Source organism: Sorex araneus, chromosome 2, assembly GCF_027595985.1.
Source record: "Sorex araneus isolate mSorAra2 chromosome 2, mSorAra2.pri, whole genome shotgun sequence".
In the NCBI taxonomy this organism is placed as follows: Eukaryota; Metazoa; Chordata; class Mammalia; order Eulipotyphla; family Soricidae; genus Sorex; species Sorex araneus.
The window spans coordinates 9,221,728-9,249,293 of NC_073303.1; the positions used below are offsets into that span (position 1 = coordinate 9,221,728).

Here is a 27,566-nt window from a genome sequence, read left to right on the forward strand (position 1 = left end):
GTCCTGCTGTCCCATCTCACCTAGGTGTGCCCAGAGGCCTGCAGGGCTCAGTGTAGATGACCCTGCTCAGAGGTTATCCCATACCATCAGCTTGGATTTGTGGAACTTTGTACAACAATACTATAAGCCAAACATTGCTATAACCAATTATCTAAGCTATAACAAAATTAAAATCATTGAAGTTTTAATGTATCAGAGTCTAAAAAGATAAAAAAAAGGGTTATTCAATGATCATCAAGAAAAGAGAGCTATGTAACTAAAAATGAACAAAATCAAATTTTGGAAACAATGGGCAGCACAGCAAAGTAAGAAATTAGAATTATTGGGTACAGGCAATTCAGAGAAAGAAACCTGAAATTCAGGTGAAAAATGGAATTGTACTAGATGAACCGTTAACTCTTCTAATAAAGATGTTTTATAAGAGCAGATAGAGACACTAACCCTGAAACTTGAAAATGCATATATTGAACATCACTTGTGGAATCATTTACCAAGTTAAGTACAAAGTCATTGAAAAACCCTGATTAAAGATGCCCCAAATCAGTCAGTACCTTAAGTTCTTGTTTTATACTAAATATGCACTAGATGCTGCCTCCTGTCTCTGCACCCTGGAGTGGGGGTTTTCCAGACTGAATTTGAGAGGAACATGGGTTGTGGGGGTCCCTCATCTACACACTCTTTTGAGACGGAGCTAGCTCAGTATTCCCCCTTTCCCACTCCTGTTTCAATTCTTTCCCTGCCTATGTGGCAGACAATTTTCTCCATATTCCCCATACTTTGGTTATATTCAATATTTTGACATCAGTCTCACCACCACTCAAACCTGCTGAAAAGGCAATGTTAGACTATTTGTTTTGTATTGCTTGTTATGGATAGAATATAATCTTCAGGAAATTCTGTGTCGTTCTCTTCTGGGAGCTTTAGTTTACAGTCTCTGGGTCTTGGACATTGATGAGATTACATGGCGCTGGGGGCAGTCTGTGGGTGTGACTGCCAAGCTACTGGAAAACTGGGGACCTGGGCAGAGGAGGTTCAGTCCTGAGCCAAGCGGGCTTGGAGATCTCAGTCATGGGTTCCCACATACCTGGGTTTTCAGGTCAGTTGCTCTCCAGTGAGGTTCATTCTGTCTTGAGTGAGGTTCATTCCCTCACTCAAGAGAACGAGAGGAGGAATGACCTCGGGAGAGGTCCGCCGAGCACGTGGAGAGTGGCCTTGAACATGGCGGTGGCTGGGTTCTGGAGGTTTTAGACTGCTAGGGCTCTGCTTGGGGTGGGGAGGGCAACTCAACCTGCCCCCCGGCAGATGCCCTGGTATTTCACCATATTTAAAGGAGTTATTTTTTTTTAAGATGTTGGGTAATTTTACATTATATAAGTGTATATTCTTTTTTAAAAAAAAAACTGAATCACCATGAGATACACAATTCCAAAGATGGTTATAATTAGATGATTAGATTTCAAACGTGCAATGTTCCAGCAGTCATCCCTTCACCAGTACATATTTCTAAGGGGGTTATTTTTATCCGTTGGAATCTAAATCTCTGAAAGCTAAGTTTCTAAGAATATTAGGTCTTACATGTAGATTAGTGACTAATTTCCTCAAGCATCACATCCCCTAGGTACAACTCACGATGTTATACTTTTCCCTGGATGTAGCTCCTATTTTGATATACACTTTGTTTAAAAAATATATGTATAATATTAACAAGCATGTAGCCATACTGAGTCTAGGTAAAAGCCAAATTGTTCCTGGAGGAAATCAACAGTTGGGTTCCCAGACAGGTCCAGTTGTACCTGCTTGTCTGGGTATACACAAGGCACCAGCCAGAAGAAATGGAAATTAGATCTGCAAGCAACAGAGAACCACGGTTGGAAACCACCTTTTGACAACCTTCTACCAATCAGAACTCATTGGCTGAAGACTTTATTTGCATAAGGCTCATCTAATTGGGTATGAGACCATCTTTTGATCTTTTGAGTTCCTCATGGTCCCCTCAGACTAGTAGGACAAAGAGATTGGATTTTTTTCCTCCTCTCTCCCTTTATTTTTAAAAATTATCTATGATTATACAATTTTATTTCTCCACTTTATTTAAAAACCATGGTTTACGAAGTTGTTCATGATGATTTGTTACAGACATTCAGTATTCCAACCTCAATCCCAACACCCTTGTAATATTTTCTCTACCATTGTCCCCATTTTCTCAACCACTCCTCAAGCCTGACCCTGCAGCAGGCACAGAATAATTTATTTTATATTTGTGTTACCATTAAATGGTGAATAGAATGATCAAAACAACTTTAGTAAAAGAAAATTTGTGAAAATTGTCATATCTCACCATGGGAATGTTAAGTCTTTGCCTGAGGGTTTATTAAGCTCTTGTTCCTAGTTAAGCCTTCTGTGTTAGTATTTTTGTTTGTTGAGCTTAGTTGTCTTCTACATTACATTCCAATCCAATCAGTATGCTTCTATTGGGATGTTAGTTTTGTGAAATTTGGAGATGTCGCTCTAGAAAGCCCAGAATATTTAGCTGGGCAGTGGATCAACTTTTTTTTCTTTTTCTTTTTTAATCTGTTTCTATCATTTCAGTCTTGAAGCCCCAAATAACTGCATGCCAATAATGTACCAGAAAATTTAAAACACAGCCCCCAGATTTGTACTCTACTGAGTGATGCAGATTATTGTTTTAAGAAATAAAGATACCAGTTAAATTGAAAGAAGTATTAAGAGAATCTTCCAGTGTAATCAAACTTCTGATGAGTTCATTGAGTTTTGTAGATTAGAAGTTTTAACATTTTAACTAAATTTCACAATAAATTCAGCCGTTATTTCTTCAAGCATTTGTTGTGCTTTTCCTTCAATATCTCTTCTGCATTCAAAAGTATCTGTGCATACGTATATGCACACATGTACATATATATGTATATTTATGAAAAATTAAAACTATTCCTCAGCTAAGTGTGCTGTGCTCACTTTTCTATTTCCTTGTTTTTTCCTTGTAAATTACTTTTATTGTACTTTATAAAGTTCCCTTTGGTACATCTCTTAGTTCACTAATTATTTTTTCAATGAGTGATCAGTCAGTAGTCCCATTCATTGTACTCTCCATATTCTATGCCATAATATACGTGTCTAGAAATTCAAGGTAACCTACTTTTAAAATTTTGGGAGCCAAGGCCAATCAGTGCTCAGATGTTACTCTGGCTCTGTGCTCAAGGATCACCCCTGGTAGACTCAGGAGGTCCTAGGGGGTAACACGAATCAAACCTGAGTCAGTGCATGCAAGGTATGCACCTTTCCCCACTCTACTATCGCTCTGGCCATTAAAGATCACTTTAGAAATATCCCATGATCAATCCGCCCTGAGCTCTCTTCTCCAAGTGTCAAACTTTCCTCTTTGTCCTTTGTCATGGAACTAATTTGGGATGCATCAACTCAAATGACTTTTGTACATGAAATCATTGCCTTACAGGGGAGGAAGTCCTCTGCTGGAGGTCACCTGTCCTGTATTATGTGGGCCTGTTACCCCAGGACATTCTAGGACATGATGCTCAGAATGGGGCACAGTGGCAGAATATCTGTGAGCAGCCAATAGGGTGCAGAGAACCCTTTTTTTTTGGGTGGGTCAGATTACTTCTTGTTTCTGACAATCTCAGAGCATAAACACAGGAAACTGAACAACTCTGGACCCCACCCTCAGAAGTTTCATTTATGAGTTGAATCCTGCGAGAGTCAAATTCCTTGCATGAGTCTGAGGAGGTGGCAATAGCAGAAGGGACTGTCAGCTAACATGTGAGTGTCCGCTGGGTTCTCTGGAGTTCTGGGAATAGTCACGTCAAGGGCAACTCCATGGAGTATATATCAGAAACTGAGGAAGTGGGGGCAGGGAGCTCATGGTCGTTCTGAGGGGAATCCCCCCAAATCTGAACATCATCAGAACTTTGCTTTCTTGTTCTCTCTTTTGTTTGATTTCTTTTTATTTTTCACACATCCTTGCCATAACTTAGATGACCAAGATGTGAAGTGCATGAAGGCCAGGGACAAGCATCCTGGGGACAAGAGGACGAAGGATCATTCCTAGAAACGTAAAATATTTGTAGAAGAGGCATACTATCTCCCTTCAGAAAATAATTTAGTAAGGAAGCCTCAGGATTAAATTCTCTAGGTTCAGTGAGATGTATTCTCAGAAGAGAGGGAATACCTTTCCTGTAACCATTGAGCTCTCTTGTTTTTATTTTTATTTATTATTTATTTATTTTTGGGTTGCACCTGGCAATGCACAGGGGTTACTCCTGCTCTGCACTCAGGAATTACTCCTGGCGGTACTCGGGGGACTATATGGGATGCTGGGAATCGAACCTGGGCTGGCTGTGTGCAAGGCAAATGCCCTACCTGCTGTGCTATCACTCCAGCCCCAAAACTCTCTTGTTTTTAATACTAAACACCGAGAGTGCAAAAGATAGGTCAGTCCCTAAACTTCCTCCAACTTTGACCCCTCTACACACATTCCTGTGAATGGGAATGAAGAGCAGGGACAGGCTCCCTCAGCAGCTGCCTATGGGGGTGGCCGACTCCTGTGATCCTGGACTCTCTTCTCTGTCTCTCGCCATGATGCCCTCCCTGATGGACACTAGGTTAACTAGCACCCAGAAACCACAGACATAGCCTCGCCGTGTGTTTCTCCTCTCCTCACACGGTGGGTTCTACCAACTCCCTGAGTCAGTCATCCTTAGCTTCTGGGAGACCAACTGATTACCTGAGTTTTACCAGACATTGACATGAAGTAAATTCCCATGCTATTGCTTCCGGAGCTTCATAGAGTCAACAATCGCACATTTCCACACTGACCTCTCTCTTACTGCAAGTTTGTGAGGTAGCCTGTGTTGCTTCCTTCTTTCTCTCAAGCTGACAAATTTCTTCTTCAACATACAAATTTTCTGTATCTGATCTATAATATGTATACAACCACATGTAGCCATTAGGAAACTGAAATCTGACTAATAGGCCTGAGCAACTGAATTTCAATTTCATTTAATATTCAATAATTTTGTTTTCAAATGTCACATGTGATAATTTGCCACAAGACAGACACATGTGTCTTCTCAATTCCACCTTTCTTTCTTTCTTTCTTTCTTTCTTTCTTTCTTTCTTTCTTTCTTTCTTTCTTTCTTTCTTTCTTTCTTTCTTTCTTTCTTTCTTTCTTTCTTTCTTTCTTTCTTTCTTTCTTTCTTTCTTTCTTTCTCTCTCTCTCTTTCTTTCTCTCTCTTTCTTTCTTTCTTTCTTTCTTTCTTTCTTTCTTTCTTTCTTTCTTTCTTTCTTTCTTTCTTTCTTTCTTTCTTTCTTTCTTTCTTTCTTTCTTTCTTTCTTTCTTTCTTTCTTTCTTTCTTTCTTTCTTTCCTTCTTTCTTTCGTCTGAGAGAAGACCTCAGTGTGTAAAGGAACAGAGGTTCAGAGGAGGTCGTCATTCTAGAAAATTCTGTCTTTTATCTCTGCTTATAGATCCAGTACTGGAGCATTTGAAGGAGAAGCCAAGGCTTCAGTTACCAAGAAACTGAAGAAGGAAGCCACCTGCTCCAGCTGCCTGCAGCTGATGACTGATCCAATGGTTATTGACCGTGGGCACAGCTTCTGCCATGTGTGTATAAAGGGCATCATTGAGAACCAGTAAAGGGCGAAACCAACAGGTGGGATACACGCCTGTGCTCTGTATATGCACCACTCCAAATAGGGAGCCTCAGACCCAACAAGAAGCTGCAAAGCCTCGTCGAAACTGCCAAGAACATGAGCTGTGAAAAGTTGTGTGAGGAACATGGCGAGATGCTCCACATCTTCTGTGAAGATGATGACCAGCTCATCTGCTTGTGCTGTGAACGAAAACCACAGCACAAAGGACATGTCTTGGTTCTTGTTGAAGATGTCTACCAAGATTACAAGGTAAGCGTGTGTGTCAGATGACTTCACAAGGACTTGCTCTTATATGACTCCCTGAGAACTGAGATTCTTAGTTGAGAGCCATGATTGTATTTGGTAAATAGTGCTTTCAGTATGTCATTCGCTAAACATTAGTTAATGATCCATCTCTGCTGCATCAGTGCCTGATTATTCATTCTGACTCTCACTGGGAAGTCAGATCTGTCCAGCATCCACTATTTTGTAGAATTCAGTGTGTACAAACTCTACAGCTGCGTGTTTAATAATCACCTCAGATCATGTACATAAGTTGACAAAGTGCAATGTGTTAGACCATGTGAAAGAATAAAAAAATCTTTGGGGAAAAACATGACTTCTTTGAGGATTATGCTGATTGGAGGAGACCATTCTGTCTCACAAAAATAAAGAAAAAATATGAAGCAAGAGTCAGGTTATTCCCTTAAGAAGAGGGAAGGAGCAGTTTATCTCAAGTTTCAGGAAGGAAAATGATAAGAATTTTAAATGATTGATTGTGCAGAATAAAGCTAAGGGAGAGATCTCATCTGAAGTGTCATAAGTCCCTCACTCAAAGGCATCTAAGGAAGGGTGCCCTTTGCCTTGGTGTAAGGGAAAAGCAAGTATGATTTTGCTGTCTCATTCCTCCTATGTTCAGTCCACATTTCATGGGGATATCCCTGGCACGGGACTTGTGTTTTCATTTCCACATGCGTGAAGGTCCTGAATCCTTTCTCAGTTTGTGTCACTGCTGACAACCAACTCACAGAGGAGAGGCCCACCTGCAACTTTGTAGAACAGCAAAGAACTGAAGAATAGTGAATGGGTTATTCCCATTAAAATTAATTCCACTATATACTAATAAAAGGAAGAACCCAGACAGTGACTGTATCCCAAGGAATCAGATTGCTTAGGTTACAATCTTAGATCTGACACTAACTAGGTGGGTAACTAAGAAGTGAATTACCCTTCATAACTTGGTTTTTCTCCATGTGTCTATGTGGATAATAGACATGTCCTCATAAAATGAAATAAATAATAGCTCTATTGGACCACCCAAACACCTTATTCTTGAGATTTTTACAAGCTTTAAAGGTTATAATGTATATTAAACATAGGGGGCTGGAGTGATAGCACAGCGGGTATGGCATTTGCCTTGCACGCTGCCAACCCGGGTTCAATTCCAAGCATCCCATATGGTCCCCCAAGCACCACCAGAAGTAATTCCTGAGTGCATGAGCCAGGAGTAACCCCTGTGAAATGCTGGGTGTGGCCCAAAAAGAAAAAAAAAGGAATAGCACTGGATTCATAGAAGGGGCAAAAATCCATTGAAATCCATTGCTCACAAGCTTCAAGACTATTTCTTACAGTTTCAAGATAATGAGTACATAGAGGACATGTTACAACCCTCTTGAACATACAGAATTTGATTCACATTAAAATTTCTATCCATTAAAATGGGAATCTCTTGAATAGCAATTAAAATTTCTATTTTTGTATCTAGCTTTCATTTGCTTTCACAGTTCCATCTTCTAGAAGATAAGCAATCATACTCCTTCTTGAGTTGTTTCTCATTCCTACTCTTAGTTTCCTGGTCTTTGCTCTCAACCACAGCAACAGAAAGTGTTATATATTTCAAATTACTTGCCTTTGGTCATCTGTGTGTCAATGATTATTTTATAATATTTCTTACTTTTGATCTATTTGTGTGCACAATGTTTGCAAAGTCTGTAGTGAATTTTTTCTAATGACACTGGGCCTGTAGATTGTACCCTGGGTCAGTAGACGTTCTTGGTATCACAGCTCAGACATTTACCTTTTTTATAGTCCTTGGAATAACAACTTTCATAATTCCTTTTTAAAACCTTGATTCCTAAAGCAAGAACTGACATTTATACCCAGATAATTTTTCTCAAGGGGATCAAAAAGATATTACTCCCCAGACCACCTTGCTTCCTCAACAAGTATGAAGACTCAAAAAATATTCAATGTTACTGCAATTTGTAGAGTGTTGAGTGGCCTATTATACTGACAATCTCATTAGACCCTTAATAAAAAGTTGTAAAATGTGTATATTTACTAATATATTTTTTCAGGAAAAGCTACAGAAAGCAGTGACAAAAGTGAGAGAATATGAGTCGCAATGTAACAACCTGAAGTTGTTCCAACAAAAACAGAGAACAGAATGGGAGGTAAGAAAACTAAAATTATTGATCAACTGTTTTTTCATCTAAATAGTTTTTGGGGATGAGGAGGCAAATACAGAATGATTGACTATTGTCATCAAGCCAGACCAAATTGATGAAACCTAGAGAGAGACTAGAATCTGTTTCTTATGACACTTATGCTTCCTTTTCTAGGATTTTTTCCCCAATCCTTTCAGCTTTCATCAGTAATTGACAAGAATTCCTCATATCTCTGTCAAGAAAAGCAGTATAGTGTTATCTCATTATGTAGAATCATACTTGATTGGATTCAAATTAAAATAGCTCGAGGTACTGTGCTCTTTTGAGGGTCTTGACTTTATTATCGGGACACATTTAGCACAATACAGGCTGGACATTCAGTCTTCCAGTTCAGAAAGCTGCCACTGTGAGACACGACTAAAGGGTCACTGTGGGGGCAGTGCTGGTCCTTCAGGCTCCTGAAGCTGCAAGACCATGTGGACTCTAGGCCTTGCTTAGCATTTCCTAGACTGATCAGACAATCTCAAATCATCACCTGTATTGAAATGGAGGTGGATTCTCAAATTTGCATTGGAACCCCATGGGCCAGTGAGGCCTTTGTTCTTTCAAGGACCTTTTTTAGCCTCTGTCCTGGTCCTTTGTATCCACAGGATAACCTCTCTTCCACACTGTTGAGGACTGGGTAGTTCTTGGGAGAACTCAGTTATTATTGACATGTCCTGACGCTCGCTCCTTGAATGCATGAATTAAAGCTTCCTCTTCTTGCACAAATTCTATTTCACACAAAAGTACTTACCAGGTTATATTTAACACCAGAGTTGTTGAAACATGGAATGTTTTCAGAAAATAAGAATGAACGTGTCAGATCTGTACTCCCTGAAAAAACACCAAGTCCTACTAGATAGATTATTAGATTTCTCTCAGCCTTATATCTAAGAAAGCGCTGTAACACTGTTGTCCCATTGTCCATCGATTTGCTCGAGTGGGCAGGAGTGATAGAGTGTGGAGGAGGAGAAAATAAGTGCTTCTGTTAACTATGATTAAAACCTTGTACTCGACTGCTAGGTGAGAATCTCACCTATTTGCCTGATCATCTTAAACTCCTACTTTGGTTATTATCATTAGAAGTTATTATCATCAGAAATTCTCCCTGAATCTGAGTTACACATTAAGTCTTGACCCCCAGGTTTCAACCAGTTCCTTAGCTATACTTCACAAACACATGACCATGATCACGTGTACCATGATCAAATCATTTACCTCTCCTGACCTCGTTTCTCCTGAACCCAGGCTAAGGAAAAGAGAATTAATCAGATTCTCCAGAGAATTGTGACAATCTTCCCCACAGTTAAGTGTCTGCCTTCTTGTTGTGATTCAGCATAAGGGAATATGGGACAATTGAGTGATTTATGGGCATATCATTTCACAGTAGTCCAGAAAGCTTCCTTTGGTTGAGTGTTGGTTCTAATAAGCATATGCTAAAAGTTTCCATTTTCACTGTTTCTGGTGTGCAGTTCATCGGCATTAAGTATTTCTGTGGTTTTAAAACCTTTCCTGCTATCCTACTGCAGAAATTCTTTAATATTTCAGACTGGAACTCTGTAAGCACTAATGCCACACTGATCCTTTCTCCTAATTCTTGGCAACAATATATTCTTTCTCTATGAATTAGACTTGGACCTCTTATAGTGGATCAATACTAATTGTTTTTGCTTTTGTTTTGGGGCCACATCTGGAGGTGCTCAGGGCATGTTCCTGACTCTGTGCTTAGAGGTCACTCATGTTGGGGGACCATAGGGATTGGAGTGCTAGGGATTGAATCCAGGTCTGCTGCATGAAAGACAAGTACCTTGCCTGCCGTTCTATCCTCCTGCCCAGATACCATTCTTATTATTTTCTATTTGCTTCAGTGCACTTAATGATCTCCCTTTCATCCATGCTGTCAGTATTTCCTTTCTCATTGAGTCCAACTAATATTCAATTGAGGTCATAAATCTTATCTTGCTCATTTATTCACTTAAGAATCAACATTTGGTTTGAATTTGTATTTTGAAACTTCTTGCATTTAGGAGAAGGTCAAGCTTCAGAGGCAAAAAATCCAGTCTGAATTTGAGAATCTCCGTAGCTTTCTGCACAAGGAGGAAAATCATTTTCTAAGGAGGCTGGGGGCAGAAGAGGAGCAGATTCTGTGGCAACTGCAGGAAGGTGAAGACAAGCTGGAAAAACAAAGCCAGAAACTGCAAAAACACATCCTGGAACTTGAGAGGAAATGTCAGGACTCAGTCCAGAATCTGATGGAGGTAAAATATATTATTGGTTTTTTTTTTAGTAATATATTTTATTAAGGTACCATGATTTACAATTAGGCTGGAATGATAGCACAGTGGTAGGGCGTTTGCCTTTCATGCGGCTGACCCATGTTCGATTCCTCCGCCCCTCTCGGAGAGCCTGGCAAGCCACCGAGAATATCATGGCCGCACGGCAGAGTCTGGCAAGCTACCCGTGGTGTATTGGCTATGCCCAAAACAGTAACAATAAGTCTCGAGAGACGTTACTGGTGCCCACTCGAACAAATCGATGAGCAACGGGATGACAGTGACAGTGACAGTGATGATTTACAATGCTGTTCATAATAGAGTTTCAGGAAAACAATGTTCCACCACTAGTCCCACCATCATTGTTCACTTCTCTTCATCAATGTCCCCAGGTTCCCTCCAATCCCTCATACTGCTTCTTTGACAAGCACGTTTTCAAGTTTGATTATTGAAGTTTGCGTTTTATGCTTGCAGTGTTATTAACTTCGTGGTTTAGATATATACATTATACCTAACCTCTACATTGCTAATGTTCACAATTCATTCTAATTCTTGCCCATTTACCTTCCACCTGACTTACCCTTTATTACTTTCTTTCCTGGTCCTCTCATTTCAATATTCTTGGGTCAAGCATAATCTATGAATTTCCCTACCTCCTCTACTTTCCATTCCCTTTTTTTTAGTTTGTATACCACACATAAGAGACACAATTTTATATTTGTCCTTTTTCTGACACGCTTCACTTGACATAATACCTCCAGATCCATCAATGTTGCAGCAAATTGCATTATTTCATTATTCTTTGCAGTTGCATAGTATTTCTTTGTGTCAATAGGCCAAACCTTCTTTACTTCTTTACCCATTCCTCTGTTAGTGGGTACCTGCGTTGATTCCATCTTAACCCCTGTGTTAAATGGCACAGTAAATACTGGTGCATTTATGTTCTTTTGAATAAACATGTTTGTGTCTTGGGAGTACATATCAAGAAGTGGATTGGCAGTGTCATAAGGAAGCTATATTTTTTTCTGAGAAATTTCTGTACTGTTTTGCAAAGGGGATGAAGCAGACAACATTCCTATCAGCAGCAAATAAAAATTTTATTTTTCACCACATCTGCACCAATAGATATTGTTGGCAGTTTTTTTTTTATATGTGTCATTCTCAGGCTGGGGCAATAGCAAAGTGGGTAGAGCATTTGCCTTGCACGCAGCTGACTTGGGTTTGATTCCTCCACTTTTCTCTGAGAGCCCGGCAAGCTACTGAGAGTATCCCGCCTGCATGGCAGAGCCTGGCAAGCTCCCCGTGGCATATTCTATATGCCAAAAACAGTAACAACAAGTCTCACAATGGAGACATTACTGGTACCCGCTCGAGCAAATCGATAAGCAACGGGATGACTGTGATACAGTACCATTCTCACTAGTGTGAGATAATATCTCATTGTTATTGTCTTGATTTAGATTTCCCTGAAAAATGATGATGAGCATTTTGTCATATATCTTTTGTCATATATCTATTTTCTTCTGAGAAGTGTCTGTTCATTTTGTCTTCCCATATTTTGATAAGATCTTAGATTTTTATTTTGTAGTTACTCCTTAGGAGTGCTTTATGCATCTTGGATAGTAATCCTATATCTGGTGTATTGAGTTGACTATTTCTTCCCTTTCAGTTGGGAGTCTTTTGATTTTAGTGCATTTTTCTTCTGCCATTCAGAATTTTTTAACTTGATGCAGTCACATTTTGTCTATGGAAAGCATTATTGAAGACACTTTGAGTTTCAAATCTTGGAATGTTCTGCCTACATTTTATAGATTCTGGTCTCATCTCAAATGTATTAAACCATATTGAATTGAGTTTGTGCAAGGCATGAGATATGAATCCAACTTCATTTTTATCACTTTTGGGCATGCAGTTTTCCCAACACCATTTGTTAAAGAGCTGTATCATAGTACACTTCGGATACCCAACTTCTTTGTCAAAAATCAGTTTACTGTAGATGTCCAGATTTGTCCTTGTGTGCTTGATTCTAATCCATTCGTCAGAGTCTATGCTGGGTTCTTAAGAGAAGACCAGTGAGGAAGTTTGTGAAGACCCACAAGACCTGTCATCTTACTTAGATTTGCATATCAGAGCTAGAGAGATAGTATAGGTGGTAGGGTGCTAACCTTGCAAGTAGTGAAACTTGCTTAGATACCTAGCACCACATATAGTTCAAGAGCCTTATCGAGAGTAATTATGAGTACAGAGACCAAAGTATCCCTGAATACTACTGTGTGTGGCCCCAATACAACCACAACCAAAAATTTTCTATTACTGCTAGTAGTAAAATATTATATTTTTCTTAGAAATTCTTATGGTGTATAGATTGTTCTCATGTAGTTCAATAAACATGTTCTCTCTATGTAAACTTTTTTTCCTTGAGGAACCATGGAATAAATGTTGCTGATATTTATTACATTTATTTGTTCTGTTCAATGTTCAGAGTTTAAAAACACTGATTCTCAAAATGTCCCTTCAAAGAATCATGGAGCGATACTACAGCGGGTAGGGCATTTGCTTTGCACACGGCCAACCCGGGTTCAATTCCCAGCATCCCGTATGGTCCCTGAGCACCGCCAGGAGTAATTCCTGAGTTCATGAGTCAGTGCATGAGCCAGAAGTAACCCCTGTGCATCGCCGGGTGTGACCCAAAAAGAAAAAAAAACACCATGATAATGGCAGTGGTTGATGAAGTGAGATAGCCAAAACAAGTGATAATCTTGTCTTGAATATGACTGTCAATTTTTTATTCTGTTAATTCTTCTTTTTTCTTTTTGAGTCACACCTGGCAATGCACAGGGGTTACCCCTGGTTTTGTGCTCAGGAATTACTCCAGGCAGTGCTCAGGGGACCATATGGGATGCTGGGAATCGAAACCGGGTCGGTTGCGTGCAAGGCAAACGCCCTACCAGCTGTGCTATTGCTCCAGCCCCTATTCTGTTAATTCTTACGAGGCTCCCATCCATTCTGCATGGATGATTGGGCAATAAGATAAGTGGCTGTAACTGTTCATTCTGATTCACCAATTGAACCAGTGATTAGCTTATAGATTGAGATTCCTGCACAACTGGTCTACTGCCCTGTGATTCCTGCTACTACCACATACTGACCCAGGGGATCAGTGTGGATTCAGCACTGAGGACCTTTATGATACATGATCTCTACTATAAAATTCCTGATGGAAATCATGCTCCTGGGGACACTTCTGTCCCTTTTCTCCAAGCAGTCCACAACTATAATTGAAGACACTGCCAGTCTTCAAAATTGTCTACAATGGAAATTAAGGACTCAAAGATTCTAGACATGATAACACGAGAACATACTTTGGAGACTGGGATGCAAATCTCAAGATTAGGAATTCATTCATATATAAACTGTCTCACTATTTCCTTTTACTTGAAGGGTGTTTATAGAGAGCAACTCTATGTGACAGCCCCATGAAATACTAGTGTTTCCACAGTCTCATTTGGTCTCTTGTTTCTCTACAGGGTGTGAAACTCACCTTGAGCAGGTGAGTGGTGTGTGAATGCAGGTGGGCAGGGGTGTGGCTCTCTAGAGACTAACAGCAAGTCCCTCTGATGGCATCTCTGGCTCTGCTTATTCAGGAGTTTTGATGTGAAGCTGGAATTGCCAGAGGCCATCTCTTTGGACCTTCATACTGTGTGTAATGTTTCTGAGCTTTACTTTGATGTGAGGAAAGTATTAAAGAGATATCAAGGTAAGTCAAGTAATATATGCCCTAAATTGTAAGGGTGGAAGGGACTTTACAAGGAAATGAAGTACCTTAGCTGGCTCACAATCACAAAGTATGTTTAATTATTTTCAGTGGAGTGTCACACTCTTTCTTGTATGACCCAGTGCTTAGCCAGGATCCTAGCATTCTGTTCATCTGTGAAGACCCTTCATGTTTCTGATCTCCCATATTTTACTGTGTCAGTCTAGAACAATTGTCTTCCCCATTTGTCTGTTCAGGGAAAAAAATTAGCATTTCCCCGTTGAGTAGCTTGTCATAAAAGTTAAAAGAGTGAAGCTGTATGGTATGTTTAAGCATTGTCTGGGGTGATGTTATTTTTATATATATAACACTTAGAAATATAAAAATGGTATGTGAGCATTATCCATTACACTAAAAATAGTTTTAGTGTCACCCCTCTACATGCTAGAGCAGTAATAAAATCTGTTTTATCGAGCCCAGGGATCACGCTTCCTGTATCTAGCTTCCCTTCTGTATCTACAAAATCTCTTTTCCTTTATTGCAAAATTTAGAATGTTCTGAATCATGGATGTTTCTTCATATGTCATTTGACAGTGAAATTAGACTTAATCTGAGAGAAATTGCTACCTACATTATCTATCCTTTGCTACAAAAATATTTTAGTGACTTAGAAACAATGCACAGTTATAATTTTATGTATCAGAAACCTACGCAAACATAGTGAAGCAAGTCTTTTGTACTGGGTTTCACCAAAACTGCAGTATAGGATTTGACTGGGCTATATTCTCATCTGGAAGCTGGATTGAAGAAGGATCTTTCAAGCTAATTCAGTTGGTGTTGGCATCTATTTCTCTAGGCTGCTCTCAGAAGGCACCCAGCCATTATATTATCATCCTGAGACCTTGAAACACTGATAATTATTATTCTTTTAAAAAATTGTCCATAATTTACTTTTCAATAGTTTAAGTCCTGAGGGATATAGCATCACATAGCGTCTGTGTCCAAATTCCTTAGCAGTTAGGCTGCTTTGGAATTTGGCTGGAGCCATGCCACTATTTCCATGGGTGTGACTTACTTTTCCCTTGAACACTCTGGTTGTGAGGGTTGCCTCTTGGAGTCACTGTCTTCTACTTTGGGCCATGTGGCAAACCAGACTGAAGGTCGCCTCTATGATCATGCCCTTCCTGGCACTTGTGAAGGAAGAGAATCTGAGAATGCAGATAAATACCTCTGAGAATGCAGATAAATACAGGTAAATACCTCTCTTGTCCAGATAGAATTCTGTTTCATCGTGATGAAAACACCTTAAATATTTGAAGGAGCTTTGTGTTTCCTCTAGTCTGGTGATCCTTCTCATAGTCAGCATAAATGAACCCCAGCATTTCTTTAGGCATTTCTGACATATAGAATTTCTAGCCTGAGTTATTTTCACTCCCACTGTTCAGCAAGACACTTTATCAATGCCTCACCCCACCCGCAGACTCCAAGGTGAGAGAAAGAATAATTATTATTTTACCGTGTGCTAGAAGATGTCTAGAAGCTGCTCTTAGAAGGAAGTCTTTAGAGCAATTGAGAGAGTAAGATGTGGTCTTCCATAGTGAAACAGAGGCATTCCATCCCATTCACTCTGCCATGGGCATTCCATCCCATTCACTCTGCCATGGGCAGTCTCAGATCCTCTTCCTTCACAAGTGCCAGGAAGGGCATGATCATAGAGGCGACCTTCAGTCTGGTTTGCCACATGGCCCAAACTGCACTGATATGAGAATACTTATAAAATGTAATTGAATGTGGTTTGAATCTATAGTTTGCTACAAAAACATGAATGAATTTGATTCCAATCACTGCCTTGTACTGTTCTTGATGAGAACATTTGATTTGGGGCAGCAGTATCCAGCCCATTTTATTCCTGTGAACCAGTGGTATCCAGAACTGATTATTGAAGATGACTGACTTAGAGCACAAGTATCAACTTATCCTTAGAACTGCAAAAATATTCTGAATTCTAAAACTCTTCTGGTCTCAAGAGTTTCAGAGAAAGAGTTATATTGCTGTATCTAGTTTCCCTGCATATTAGTAACAATAGCAAATACTCATACAAACATCTCTGTACTTGTTGGATGGAAGGAAGACCAGGATTTATGTAAGCCATTTCCACATGACACTGAGTTGATTTGTCTACTTTTACCCATTTCACAGGTATTCCAACATGCCCAGATGTTTCTTTATTGAGCTCTTCTTTTAATGAGGTGTAACTTCTTTTAAAAACTGTCATCAATTGCGGGCCGAATACAGACTAGAGACTGAACACAATGGCCACTCAACACCTCTATTGCAAACCACAACACCTAATCAGAGAGAGAGAACAAAAGGGAATTCCCTGCCATAGTGGCAGGGTGGGGTGGGGGGAGACGGGTCTGGGGAGGGGGGGAGGGATGTTGGGTTTACGGGTGGTGGAGAATGGGCACTGGTGAAGGGATGGGTTATTGAACTTTGTATGGGGGAAGCATGAGCACAAAGATGTATGGATCTGTAACTGTACCCTCACGATGACTCTCTAATTAAAAATAAACTAATAAAAAAAATAAAAAAAATTATATGGGGTGCCAGAGATTAAACCAGGGTCAGCCCTCTACAAGGCAAGCCTTCTATTCATTGTGCTCTGTCTTTGTACCCTCAAATTGTGTCTTAGAATGTCACTATTATAAATAATTAAAAAAAGTAAAACAAAAAAAAAACTGTCATCATTGACACTTTTCTAAATAAAATGATTTGCATAAATTTAATAAAATGCAAAAGCATAAATAAGAAGACACTAAAGGACTTCAAGATTTTTTTCAGTACTCTGCAAACCAGATAGTGAGATACTATAAAACCAGGTGTACCCCTGGATTTATATAAATTTAATTCCATTTATTATATATTCTTTGGGTTTTGAGGGTTCCACATGGTTGTAATCAGGGCCTATTTCTAGCCTTGTGCAAAGCAGAGTGCCCTGGTGGTACAAGATGATGCCAGAAATGAACTGGGGTAGGCTGCATGCCAGGCCTGCTGTACCACCTCTCTGGTCCTTGTACAAAATGTCACTTGTAGACTGTATCCTTCTATAGCATCATTACCTTTCAGCTATCGTATATTTCCACCATGAGATACCTGCTGTACCACCTCTCTGGTCCTTGTACAAAACGTCACTTGTAGACTGTATCCTTCTATAGCATCATTACCTTTCAGCTGTCTTATATTTCCATAGGTGCATCACGATTATCCCTGTAATGGCACAGCAGGCTCTTGGGTGCTACAACGATGCTGCTGAACTTTCTAGTCCCGAGGCACATATACTGCAGCTCTCGTGTCCAAAGGGCACACAGAGAATGTCAGCAGTGGTATAAGTTTTAGTCCCTATTGCTGGGCTAATGATTTTAAAATAGCAACATCCTTCCCATTAGCTACGAAAAAAGTCAGCTTGCCTGTCCTCAGTACTCCATGACATGTGCAGGGCACCGCGTGTTATCCTGTTTTCGGTTAAGTTTTCCCATAAGAATCATTTTTACTCTAGAGGTCAGGAAACTAAGACCCAGAAGGTGAGGTAACTGATGTATGTTGCACAACCAGGGATGGGTGTCTTGAACACAGGTTGGTTTCATATAGAATAAACTGCGTTTTTGGGAACAGATTATCCCATGTCCTTTTGCCCTTTCACTTGTTGACTTTGTTTTGCAGTCAGCGTGACTCTGGATCCAAAAACAGCTCATACTGACCTACTTGTGTCTGAGGATGGGAGAAAGGTGACCGGTGGCTGTCCCCAGAAGAAGCCGCTCTCTGCCAGTAGATTTACCTTCTACCACTCTGTCCTGGGCTGTGAAGGCTTCACCTCAGGAAGACATTTCTTCGAAGTGTGTGTCGGAGAGGAAAGTGAACTGTGCGTGTTAGGAGTTTGTCTGGCCAATGTGCAGAGAGACATCAGCGTGAGGCTAAAGCCCGAGTGTGGCTTCTGGGCCATCAGCCAGAATAAAGACAAGGGCTTACAGGCTCTTACTGGGCGAGGACCTCCCCCGGTTCAGGAGCGTCTTTCCATTGTGGGGGTTTTTGTGGACTATGAGGCCGGTCTTGTCTCCTTTTACAACATGGACACTGGCTCCCACATCTTCACCTTCCCCAAGGCTTCCTTCTCTCACACTCTCCTGCCCTTTTTCATGGTCTTCCCATCGTCTTCTCTGATCATGTCTCCCCCAGATATGTCTGGAAAGAAGCAAAGTCCTCTCCACTGACTCTCCAAGGACAGAGGATTTGAGAGGCAAATCCCTAGGACTCACTTTTTTTAAATTTTTAATAAAAAATTTCTTGGATCACCGTGAGATACAGTTACAAACTTGCATGATTGCATTTCATTCAAACAATGCTCGGGCACCCATCCATCCACCAGTGCACATTTTCCAAGACCGTTGTTCCCAATGTACCACCCACCACCTCCACCATACCCTACTTCCTGCCTCTGTGGCAGGTACAGTCTTTCTTACTCTCTAACTTTGGGTATTGTGATTTACGATACAAGAGGTCATTGTGTTTGGTTCTTGGTCTACTTTCAGCACATATCTCCCAACTTGGGGGATCCCTCCATTCATCATTTATTTAATGGTCCCCTCTCTGTCCTAGCTGCCTTTTCCCCCAGCACATGGGGCCAGTTTCCAAACCATGGTGTGATCTTCCTGGCCCTTATCTCTACAGTAGGACCCAGATTTGGTTTATTCTGTCACTGTTTCTTCCATGTACCAAGAGAACAATGATGAGCCTAGGGGTAATTAATAAATCTGCATCAAATGAATTTATACGAAGATGCTGAAATAGTGGCCACCAATAAGCCTGAGTTGAGAGAAAGCCACATAAGGCAGTGCTCATGGACTGTCCTGTATAAACGGCTTCAATGGGTCTAGAACTTTAAACATTAAAAACTTCAAGATCTTCCCCCCCAGTGCTCTGTAACTCACTTCTCCAGATAGCGAGATATAGGAGTACCTCTGGATTTGTATAAATTTAATTCAATTTATTATGTATTCTTCGGGTTTTGAGGGTTCCACATGGTAGTACTATAGAAACCTCCTTCAATGAGGTGGCAAGGGGTCCTCATCCATGCACTCTAGTGAGATGGATCTGGCTCAGAATTTGAAGAAGAGAAAATTACATAAGTTTAGGTATTCAGTTATCAAGGTGCGTAGGAAGAGCACAGGACACTCCACAAGTTGTCACTATGATGAAACATTTCTTCAGCAGCAGCCCTGAGCTGGAGACTCTGAACATACAGTCCTTCGGGGCATCTGCCTTAAGTAGGCATGTCACCATGCCATTATTGTTTTTGTGTATCTTATTTTCTTTTGGATTTTAGTTCACACCTGTCTGTGCTCAGAGTATTCTTGCAGTTCTCTGCTCAGGGATCATTTCTGGTGGTGCTTGGGGGACCTCATGTGGTGCTGGGGCTTGAGCTTGTATTGCTGGCATGTAAGACAAGTACTCTAACCATTGAACAATCTTTCCTGCTCTGTATCTATTTGTTTTGAGCAATAACTCACAGTGCTCAAGGACATTTCTCCAAGTGGTACTCAGAGATTCACTCCTGGGGGCCTCCAGGGGACCAAGAAATGAAAAAGCAGACTTTGGTTTCTTGCATGCAAATCATGAACTGCAGCCCTTGGAAGCAACTCCCAGGCCACAGTATTTCAGCATATTTAAGGGTATCATTTTTATCTGTTGGAATCTAAATCTCTAAAAGCTGAATTTCTTTTTTTTATTTTTAAAATTTTATTGAATCACCATGAGATAGTTACAAGTTTTCATGTTTGGGTTACAATCTCACAATGATCAAACACCCATCCTTCCACCAGTGCACATTCCCCACCACCAATATCCTGGGTATACCCCCCTTTCCCACCCTCCCCCTACCTCTAAGGCAGACAATATTCCCCATACTCTCTAAAAGCTGAATTTTTAATAATACAGGGTCTTACACATAGATAATGACTTTAGTTCCTTCAAGAAAAGATAAATGAAGACAAATTATGACAATGACAAACTATAGGTTGGAAGGAACATACTAGACAAGTCACACAAGGCATCACACAAGGGATTCATGACAGACAGAGCCATGTGGACCCCTTCCTCAGATCAGTTAGATTCCCTCTGCCCTGTCCTGTCAGGATCAGGCACACAGAGGGTAAGGTGTGCTTTAAGAGAGCACCAGAGATCCAGTGTGAGTGAGAGGGAGTCAAGAAAGTGAGTCAGTGGAATTATTATCAAACTATCTGACACAGAATAGGTTTGTTCACAGGTTTAACCCAAATTCCTCACCATGGCCAAGAGGAAAATAGTCATTTCATGGCAGCATCAAATTTGTTTATTATGCTTCTCACCCTCCATCTATAGTGACCCCTTTGTCCCAAACATAGACAATGCCAACTCACTGTGGCCCTGGGAGCACGCTGTGTTCTAGGGCAGAGCAATATTTGCCCTTGTACTTTGTTTGAGCCTGTGTGTTTTCACTCTGATCACTACCTAGGTAGACAGGAAATGTGGAAGCATGAACAACTGGGAGGGAAACTGCCTAGCATTGAGGAAAGTGGAGGATGACCACTCTGGTCCAATGACCTTCAGAGGAACTCTTCTGAGACTCCTTCCACACAGGGGCTCAGTGGATAATCAGTGGGGTGGACAGTAATGGTTACAGTGGTTAGGGGGTCAGAGATGCAGCTGTCACTGGAGTCCACTTTCATGACTCACTTTCCCTGTCCCAGAACTCCTGCCTCCAGTTCTCATATCCTAGGAACCACCTCCATCTGACAGACTCCATTAAGACAGACACACAACCACCATCATTATTACCTCCTCATATATATACATATGCATATGTATATATATTCATAGAAAATACACAGGGAGGTAGCTAGGAGGGCCAGAGTTCAAACTGTGCATGCTGAAGTTAGGATTCAATTTCTGGAACAGCGTAATCTCCAGAGCACTATCTGGCGTGACTCAGGAAATTTATAGCAAAAATAACATTAAGACCAGTAAGTCACATTCCCATTCTGAGAAATAGGCTGTTCTAAAGTGGTGGAAAAATAAAATCCCCTAGGTACACCTTAAGATGTTACACATTTCCCTGGATGTAACTCTTATTTTGATGGAGTCATGAAATTTGCTTATAAGTGGATGGACATGGAGAGTATCATGCGAAGTGAAATGAGTCAAAAAGAGAGGGACAAACATAGGATGACTGCACTCATTTGTCAAATATAAAATAACATAATATGAGACAGTAGAGGATAGTAGAAGACAAGAACCAGGAGGATCGCCCCATGGTTGGAAGCCTGCCTTATAAGCTGAGGGAGAAGGCACTGGAATAGAGAAGGGATCACTAAGTCAATGATGGTTGGAAGGATCCTTTGGGATGAGAGAAATGTGCTGAAAGTAGGTAAAGGACCAGACAAGATGGCTCATTATCTGTATTACAAACCAAAATGCTCGTAAGTAGAAAGAGAGTGTAAGAGGAAAATTGTCTACTATGGAGGCAAGGGGAGGGTTGGGATGGGAGGGGCAAAGGGGAGGGGTACTGGAGACATTGGTGGTGGAAAATGTGCACTGGTGGAGGGATAGGTGTTCAATATTGTATGACTAAAACTCAAACATGAAAGCTTTGTAACTGTAGCTCATGGTAATTCAATTAAAAATATTTTAAAACTTTTATCTTGATAATACACTTTGATAAAGAATATAAAAATTATATCAACAAACATGTAGCCATACTAGTTCTAGGTAAAAGTCAAATTGTTTCTGGAGAATATTGACAGTTGGGCCCCAGGCTGGTCCATTTGTACCTGTATGTCTGGATATACCCAAAGGAATCAGACAGAAGAAATGGAAACTAGACCTGCAAGCAACAGGGAATCCAGACCAGAAACCACCTCATGACAACCTTCTACGAATCAGAACTCATTGGCCAGAGACCTCATTTGCATAAGGCTGATCTAAGTGAAGGTGGGACCACCTTTTGGGTCTGTCTTCCTGCTCCCCTCAGATTATTTAGACAGATACACCCGCTGCTTTTTAAAATTTGTTTCTAGCATTTTGGTATTAAAGACCAGAATTACTGTCTATCAAAAATGTCTTAAACACCTGAAAACACAACCCCTAGATTTAAATACTTATTCCTTGACTGAGTCATACAGACTGCGATTTTAAGGAATGAAAGATCACCAGGAAACCTGAAGGGGAATACCCCCATATAGGCAAGCATCAAATGAGTTCATTGAAATTTATGGATTAGACGTTAGAACTTTTTCACCAAATTTCACAATAAATTCAACCATTAGGTTTTCAAACATTTGTTATTCCCTTTCTTCAATACCTCCTCTGCATTAGAAAGTTTCTGTACACACATATATAGATATATGTGCATATATATGTATGCATGCTTATGTAAAATAAACGATTCCACAGCTAAGTGGTACTGTGTTCATATTTCTATTTCATTGTCTTTTCTTAAAAATTTTTATTTTTATAGTTCTTTATTTAGTTCTCATTGGTATGTCTCATCATTCACTATTTATTTTTCTAATTTCTGATCAGTCATTAGTCCTATCCATTGAACTTTCTGTGTTGGATGCTGTAATTTACATATCAAGGAGTTCAATCTAAATCTAAAAAATATTTTAGGTAACTAATTTTTAAAAAATATTTCGGTCAAACCCATCAGTGTTCAGAGTTTATTCTAGTTTTGTGCTCAGAATTTACTCCTGGCACACTTAGAAAACTGTATGAGTTACAGGAATGAAAGCTGGGTCAGCTGTACGCAAGGTAAGTGTCTTTACCCATTCTGGCCCTGAAGATCAGTTTTGAAATATGTTATTATCAAATCATCCTGAATTCTCCAGGTGTCTGGCTTTTCTCCCTTGGTTTCATTTTTACAGGACAGCAGATGAAAGCTCTATAGGAAACTAGTATCTGTACCGGGTCCGGGGACTTTCTGATACCATTGCCACATTAACTTCCCATCACCTCCCAGGTGCACACTTGCTCACACATGCACACACACACTCACACACACAGCACTGGACCACCATCATATCACACATATCTCACAAGAAAATTCCACATAGAGTGGTATCCCACAACACATATCACAGACTCATAGATACACACCCCCACCACACATCTGACCTTGCACATGTATCACCTCATGCAATGTACTCACATATGTCTCCCACTCCACATCTAGCACGTGTATCGTATATCACACCCTTCCAGATCCCCAACACCGTATGACAAACTTCATTCACACAACACTGCACTTCTTATGTATTGTGTTAATACAGCTCTGTGTCCCGACTCCTTTGGCTTTCACATTCATTTTTAAAGGAGATCCAAAATAAGCAAGATAAATAAAATACTGAGGGATAAGTACCATGGAAATTAAATAAAGCATCTTGGACTGTGTGGGTCTTGTAAGGATGCATCTGGAGAAGGGTCAGAGGAAATCTCGCTGAGGAGAGACGTGCCAGTCAGTACATGCCAGGGCATGACGGTCACTGGGAGGTACAATGGAAGAGTATCTGCGAGCAGCCAGTGCATGCAGAGCAGGGGAGACCTCCCTGGGGTGGGAGCAGAGGACGCTGCTTTCCAGTTGTGCCTCCAACCTGACCTGCTGGCCCAGCAGAACTGGGCTGGGCTGCACCCCCAGATGCTCCTGTGTGCCAGTGCCCTGGACAGCCCCTCACCCTCTTCTCAGGTTAGTAGCTAGAGGCAGGCAGTGGCCAGACAGCGCTCAGAATGCAATCCTGTTCCTCTGCCTCCCTCCCTGCATCACTGGACATTTGCATGAGTTTATTGTGCAAGTATGGACTGTTACATCAGAGGTCACTGCCGTGAAAGCTTTGCTTGTGAGGATGTCTGAGTTGTGCCATTAAATTAGGACTTTGTTGGGTAGATTCAGGACTCTGCTCCTACTTTGCTATTATTATTATTATTATTATTATTATTATTATTATTATTATTATTATTATTATTATTATTATCGTTGTTGTTGCTGTTAGGCTCACATGTAAGTGCTCAGGGCTTATTTCTGGTGATCATCCCTAGTGATGTTCAGGGACCATACTGGGTGCTGATTTGAACTTGGGTCTGCCACATGCAAGGTGAGCCACCCTGCTTCCTGTCCTACAGCTTTGGCCCTTATTTGCTCTGAATTCAGAGGCAGCAGCTCAGCCACTAAAGGCTCCACCCCTGACCGAAGAGCCTTTTTCCCAGGGCTCAGTGCAACGGCTCCCAGCTGGCAACACTCCCCGCTGGGCTGTCCTGGGCTCCGACTCTGCTGTTCCCGAGAGCTGAATTGCGAGGGCACAGAGCCGAGACAGAGAGGAGGGGGCTGGTGTGTGTCTGTGTTCTCGTGCCCGAGTCCTGTTACTGTCGAAAGGATCTGCCCAGCCCCGCTGAGCTGGTTGAAACAATAAGCACTGGACATGCAGCGAAGTGACTCAGAAAGGTTTCTTGGTCCCCCTGGAACTGCCGGTAAAGGCTTCCTAAATTGATTTTGTGCTGGCGCACAAGACAGTTTCCAGGAAAATTCGCTGAAAATTCCTGGGAAATGCCCTCCTTTTAGCATTCAAGAGGGGGTTATTCCTACCCCGTGCCTTTCTTTTCTGGCTGACTCAGTGAAAAGCTAACTAACAACTTTCATTTCTTCCCAGAGCGCTGCCGGCTCCGCCCGCCCTCCAAGCAGTTTCATTTCAGAGTTTAACCCTGTGGTGTGAACTTTCTGGAAATGAGTCCTTGGAGGGTGGCAGCTCCAGAGGCTACTGTCAGGGACTGCACCTTGGTGTGAAGGTGAAGAAGTGTGTGTGTGTGTGTGTGTGTGTGTGTGTGTGTGTGTGTGTGTGTGTGTGTGTGTGTGTGTGTGTATTACTGTCAGGGAACTATGAGCTGTGCTGTGAAGGTTACGAAGTGTGTGTGTGTGTGTGTGTGTGTGTGTGCATGTGTGTGCGCGTGTCTGTGTGTGTGTTACTGTCAGAGACTATGCACTGTGCTGTGAAGGTTAAGAAGTGTGTGTGTGTGTGTGTGTGTGTGTGTGTGTGTGTGTGTGTGTGTGTGTTTCCAGCAAAGCTGAGAATCATCAGGCTTTGCTTTCTCATTCTCTTTCTGTCTGTTGTCTTTGACTTCTGGAGACGCCATTCCTTACCTCAGCGGACCCGGGACTTAAGGGGTTTTCAACACCTCCAGAGGCTCACAGGCGGCCCGATGCTTCTCCCCAGGTTTCCATACCAGGGGGTAGTTAAATGACCTGGGATAAAAATCCCAGGAGTGTTTCTATTTTTCTGAGACAAATCCTAGAATTAGAGGGAAATGGCCTTTTCAACAACCTCAGTTGAATCCTGTCTAGTTATTATTATTATTTTTTTCTTGAGGGGCGAGAAGAATAGGGGGCGGATAACAGAACATCCTAGCAGTATTCAGGGCTTACTCCTGGCTCAGGGATCACTTCTGGTGGTTCTTGGGGGACCATATGTGGTTCTGGGGTCAACTCCAGTTGGACTCCACGCAAGGCAAATGCGCTAACCCCTGTGCCATCTTTCCAGCTCCTGCACCCTGTTTTCATATCTCAGCTTTATCAGTTTAAAGTCACGTTTGCTCTTTGTATTTTTCTTGCCTCTGCTACTCCTCACAAGCTCCCAGCAGTGAAAGAGGGGACCCTGGTCAGCTACAGCAGGGGACGGGCAGAGTCCTGGCCTGCTGGTCCCTCTCCCCAGTCTCAGGCTGTCCTGCCCTTCTGCAGACTCTAGGGCAGTGCTCCTCAAGCCCTTGCTGACCACGGCCCCTTCCTACGGATGTGGCCTCCGTTCTCAGGCCGTGCCTCCCATATCCACGATCTCTTACCGGGGGGGCCCCCTTGGCACACCCTTCGGCAAATGCTCTGAGCTCCAGCTACCTAGGGCTTCTGGAAGCCTATTGTGGTCTGGAGAGGGCAGTTACCTCCTTGGGTCTCCAGGATCCCCGTATCCCCACTCCCAGCTCTTTCATTCTCTTTCCTTCACTTCAGGGCTGATGACCAGAAGGGCACGTTGCTTTTTCTGCTTGTCCTGCCAGTTATCACTGACATCTTGGTGTGATGTGCAACGAGGCTTTGTTAACTTTTTTTTTTTCAGCTATTTGGGTTGAGAGGGGGTGGGGTGGGGATAGCGAGACTGAGGGTTCTAGGAGAGTGGAATGTGATTTTCCCCAGTCAAATCATAACAGTCCATATATTTTCCTAAGTGATTATGCGTTACCAAGAAGCAATGCGCATACTGCTGTTCTTCATCTTTATAGACTAGGAAAGAATTTCACATATCCTCCCTGACTTCTCTCTGGTGCTGCAAATTTTCTGAAGGCGTCTCTTGCTTCCCTATTTGTCTTCGTGCTGATTTCTACAACGTAGGAGTTTCTGTTTCTAGGCCATTGTATTGACCCAGCCACACGCAGTCCATAAGCAATTGCAATGTGGCCAGGAGGCCAGCAGGCCAGCATTTCAACTTTATTTAATATTCCTAATTTTGGTTTAAATGTCCATATGTGATATGGAGCGGTATTTCCCATAGCACAGATTTATGCTATGCATCTTATCAATTACAACTTACTTTTTTTTAACTTAATGTTTTACAGAGAGAAGACTTCAAGTCCTGAGGAGGCACACAGCTTCAGGGGAAGTTTGGTCACCACTCTGGAAAATTCTAGCTCCATCTTTGCTGCTTCTAGATCCAATAGTGGAGCATTTTAGGAAAAATCATGGCCTCCGACTCAGCTGCCAAGAAGCTGAGGGAGGAAGCCACCTGTTCCACCTGTCTGCGGCTGATGACTGAGCCCGTGAGCATAAACTGTGGACACAGTTTCTGCCATAAGTGCATAGTGGGCCTCATTGAGAACCAGCAACGGGACACTGCATCACTGGGGACATTTCTCTGTGCCCTCTGTGGGAAATCATTTGAAAGGGAGAGCCTCCGGCCCAACAAGAAGCTGCAGAGTCTCATTGAAGTCATCAAGGAGATGGACCGTGAAGTTTTGTGTGAGGAACACGGAGAGCAGCTCCACCTGTTCTGTGAGGATGATGGGCAGCTCATCTGCTGGTGCTGTGAGCGGTCACCACAGCACAAAGGGCATGTCGCAGTCCTTGCTGAAGACATCTGCCAAGGCTACAAGGTGAGTTTATTAGCCAAAGGGATTCACATGTACTCCTGTCCTGAAAACAGATGTTTAGTTTGAAATCCATGGTTATATGTGGCAAATATTGCTTTCACATGTCATTTTCTGAAAACTAGATATTGCTCAATCTCCACTCGATCAGTGATGATTGTTCATTCTAATTATCACTGGG

General features: G+C 41.6%; 2 protein-coding genes across 2 annotated transcripts in view; both read left to right on the forward strand.

Annotated features, from left to right (window-relative positions):
- Positions 1-4,778: 4,778 nt before the first annotated feature.
- LOC129401589 (E3 ubiquitin-protein ligase TRIM38-like) lies at positions 4,779-18,447 on the forward strand. Its single transcript, XM_055124283.1, is given in 8 exon segments — positions 4,779-4,783; positions 5,499-5,664; positions 5,667-5,933; positions 8,021-8,116; positions 10,180-10,410; positions 13,953-13,975; positions 14,070-14,182; positions 17,900-18,447. Coding segments are annotated over 8 exon segments (1,449 nt in total).
- Positions 18,448-26,980: 8,533 nt separating this feature from the next.
- LOC101538772 (E3 ubiquitin-protein ligase TRIM38-like) overlaps positions 26,981-27,566 on the forward strand; it is a 28,900-nt gene continuing 28,314 nt past the window's right edge. The window contains exon 1 of the mRNA XM_012935756.2: positions 26,981-27,391. Coding sequence (XP_012791210.2) covers positions 26,981-27,391 — 411 coding nt within the window. The remainder of the gene's footprint in view (positions 27,392-27,566) is intronic.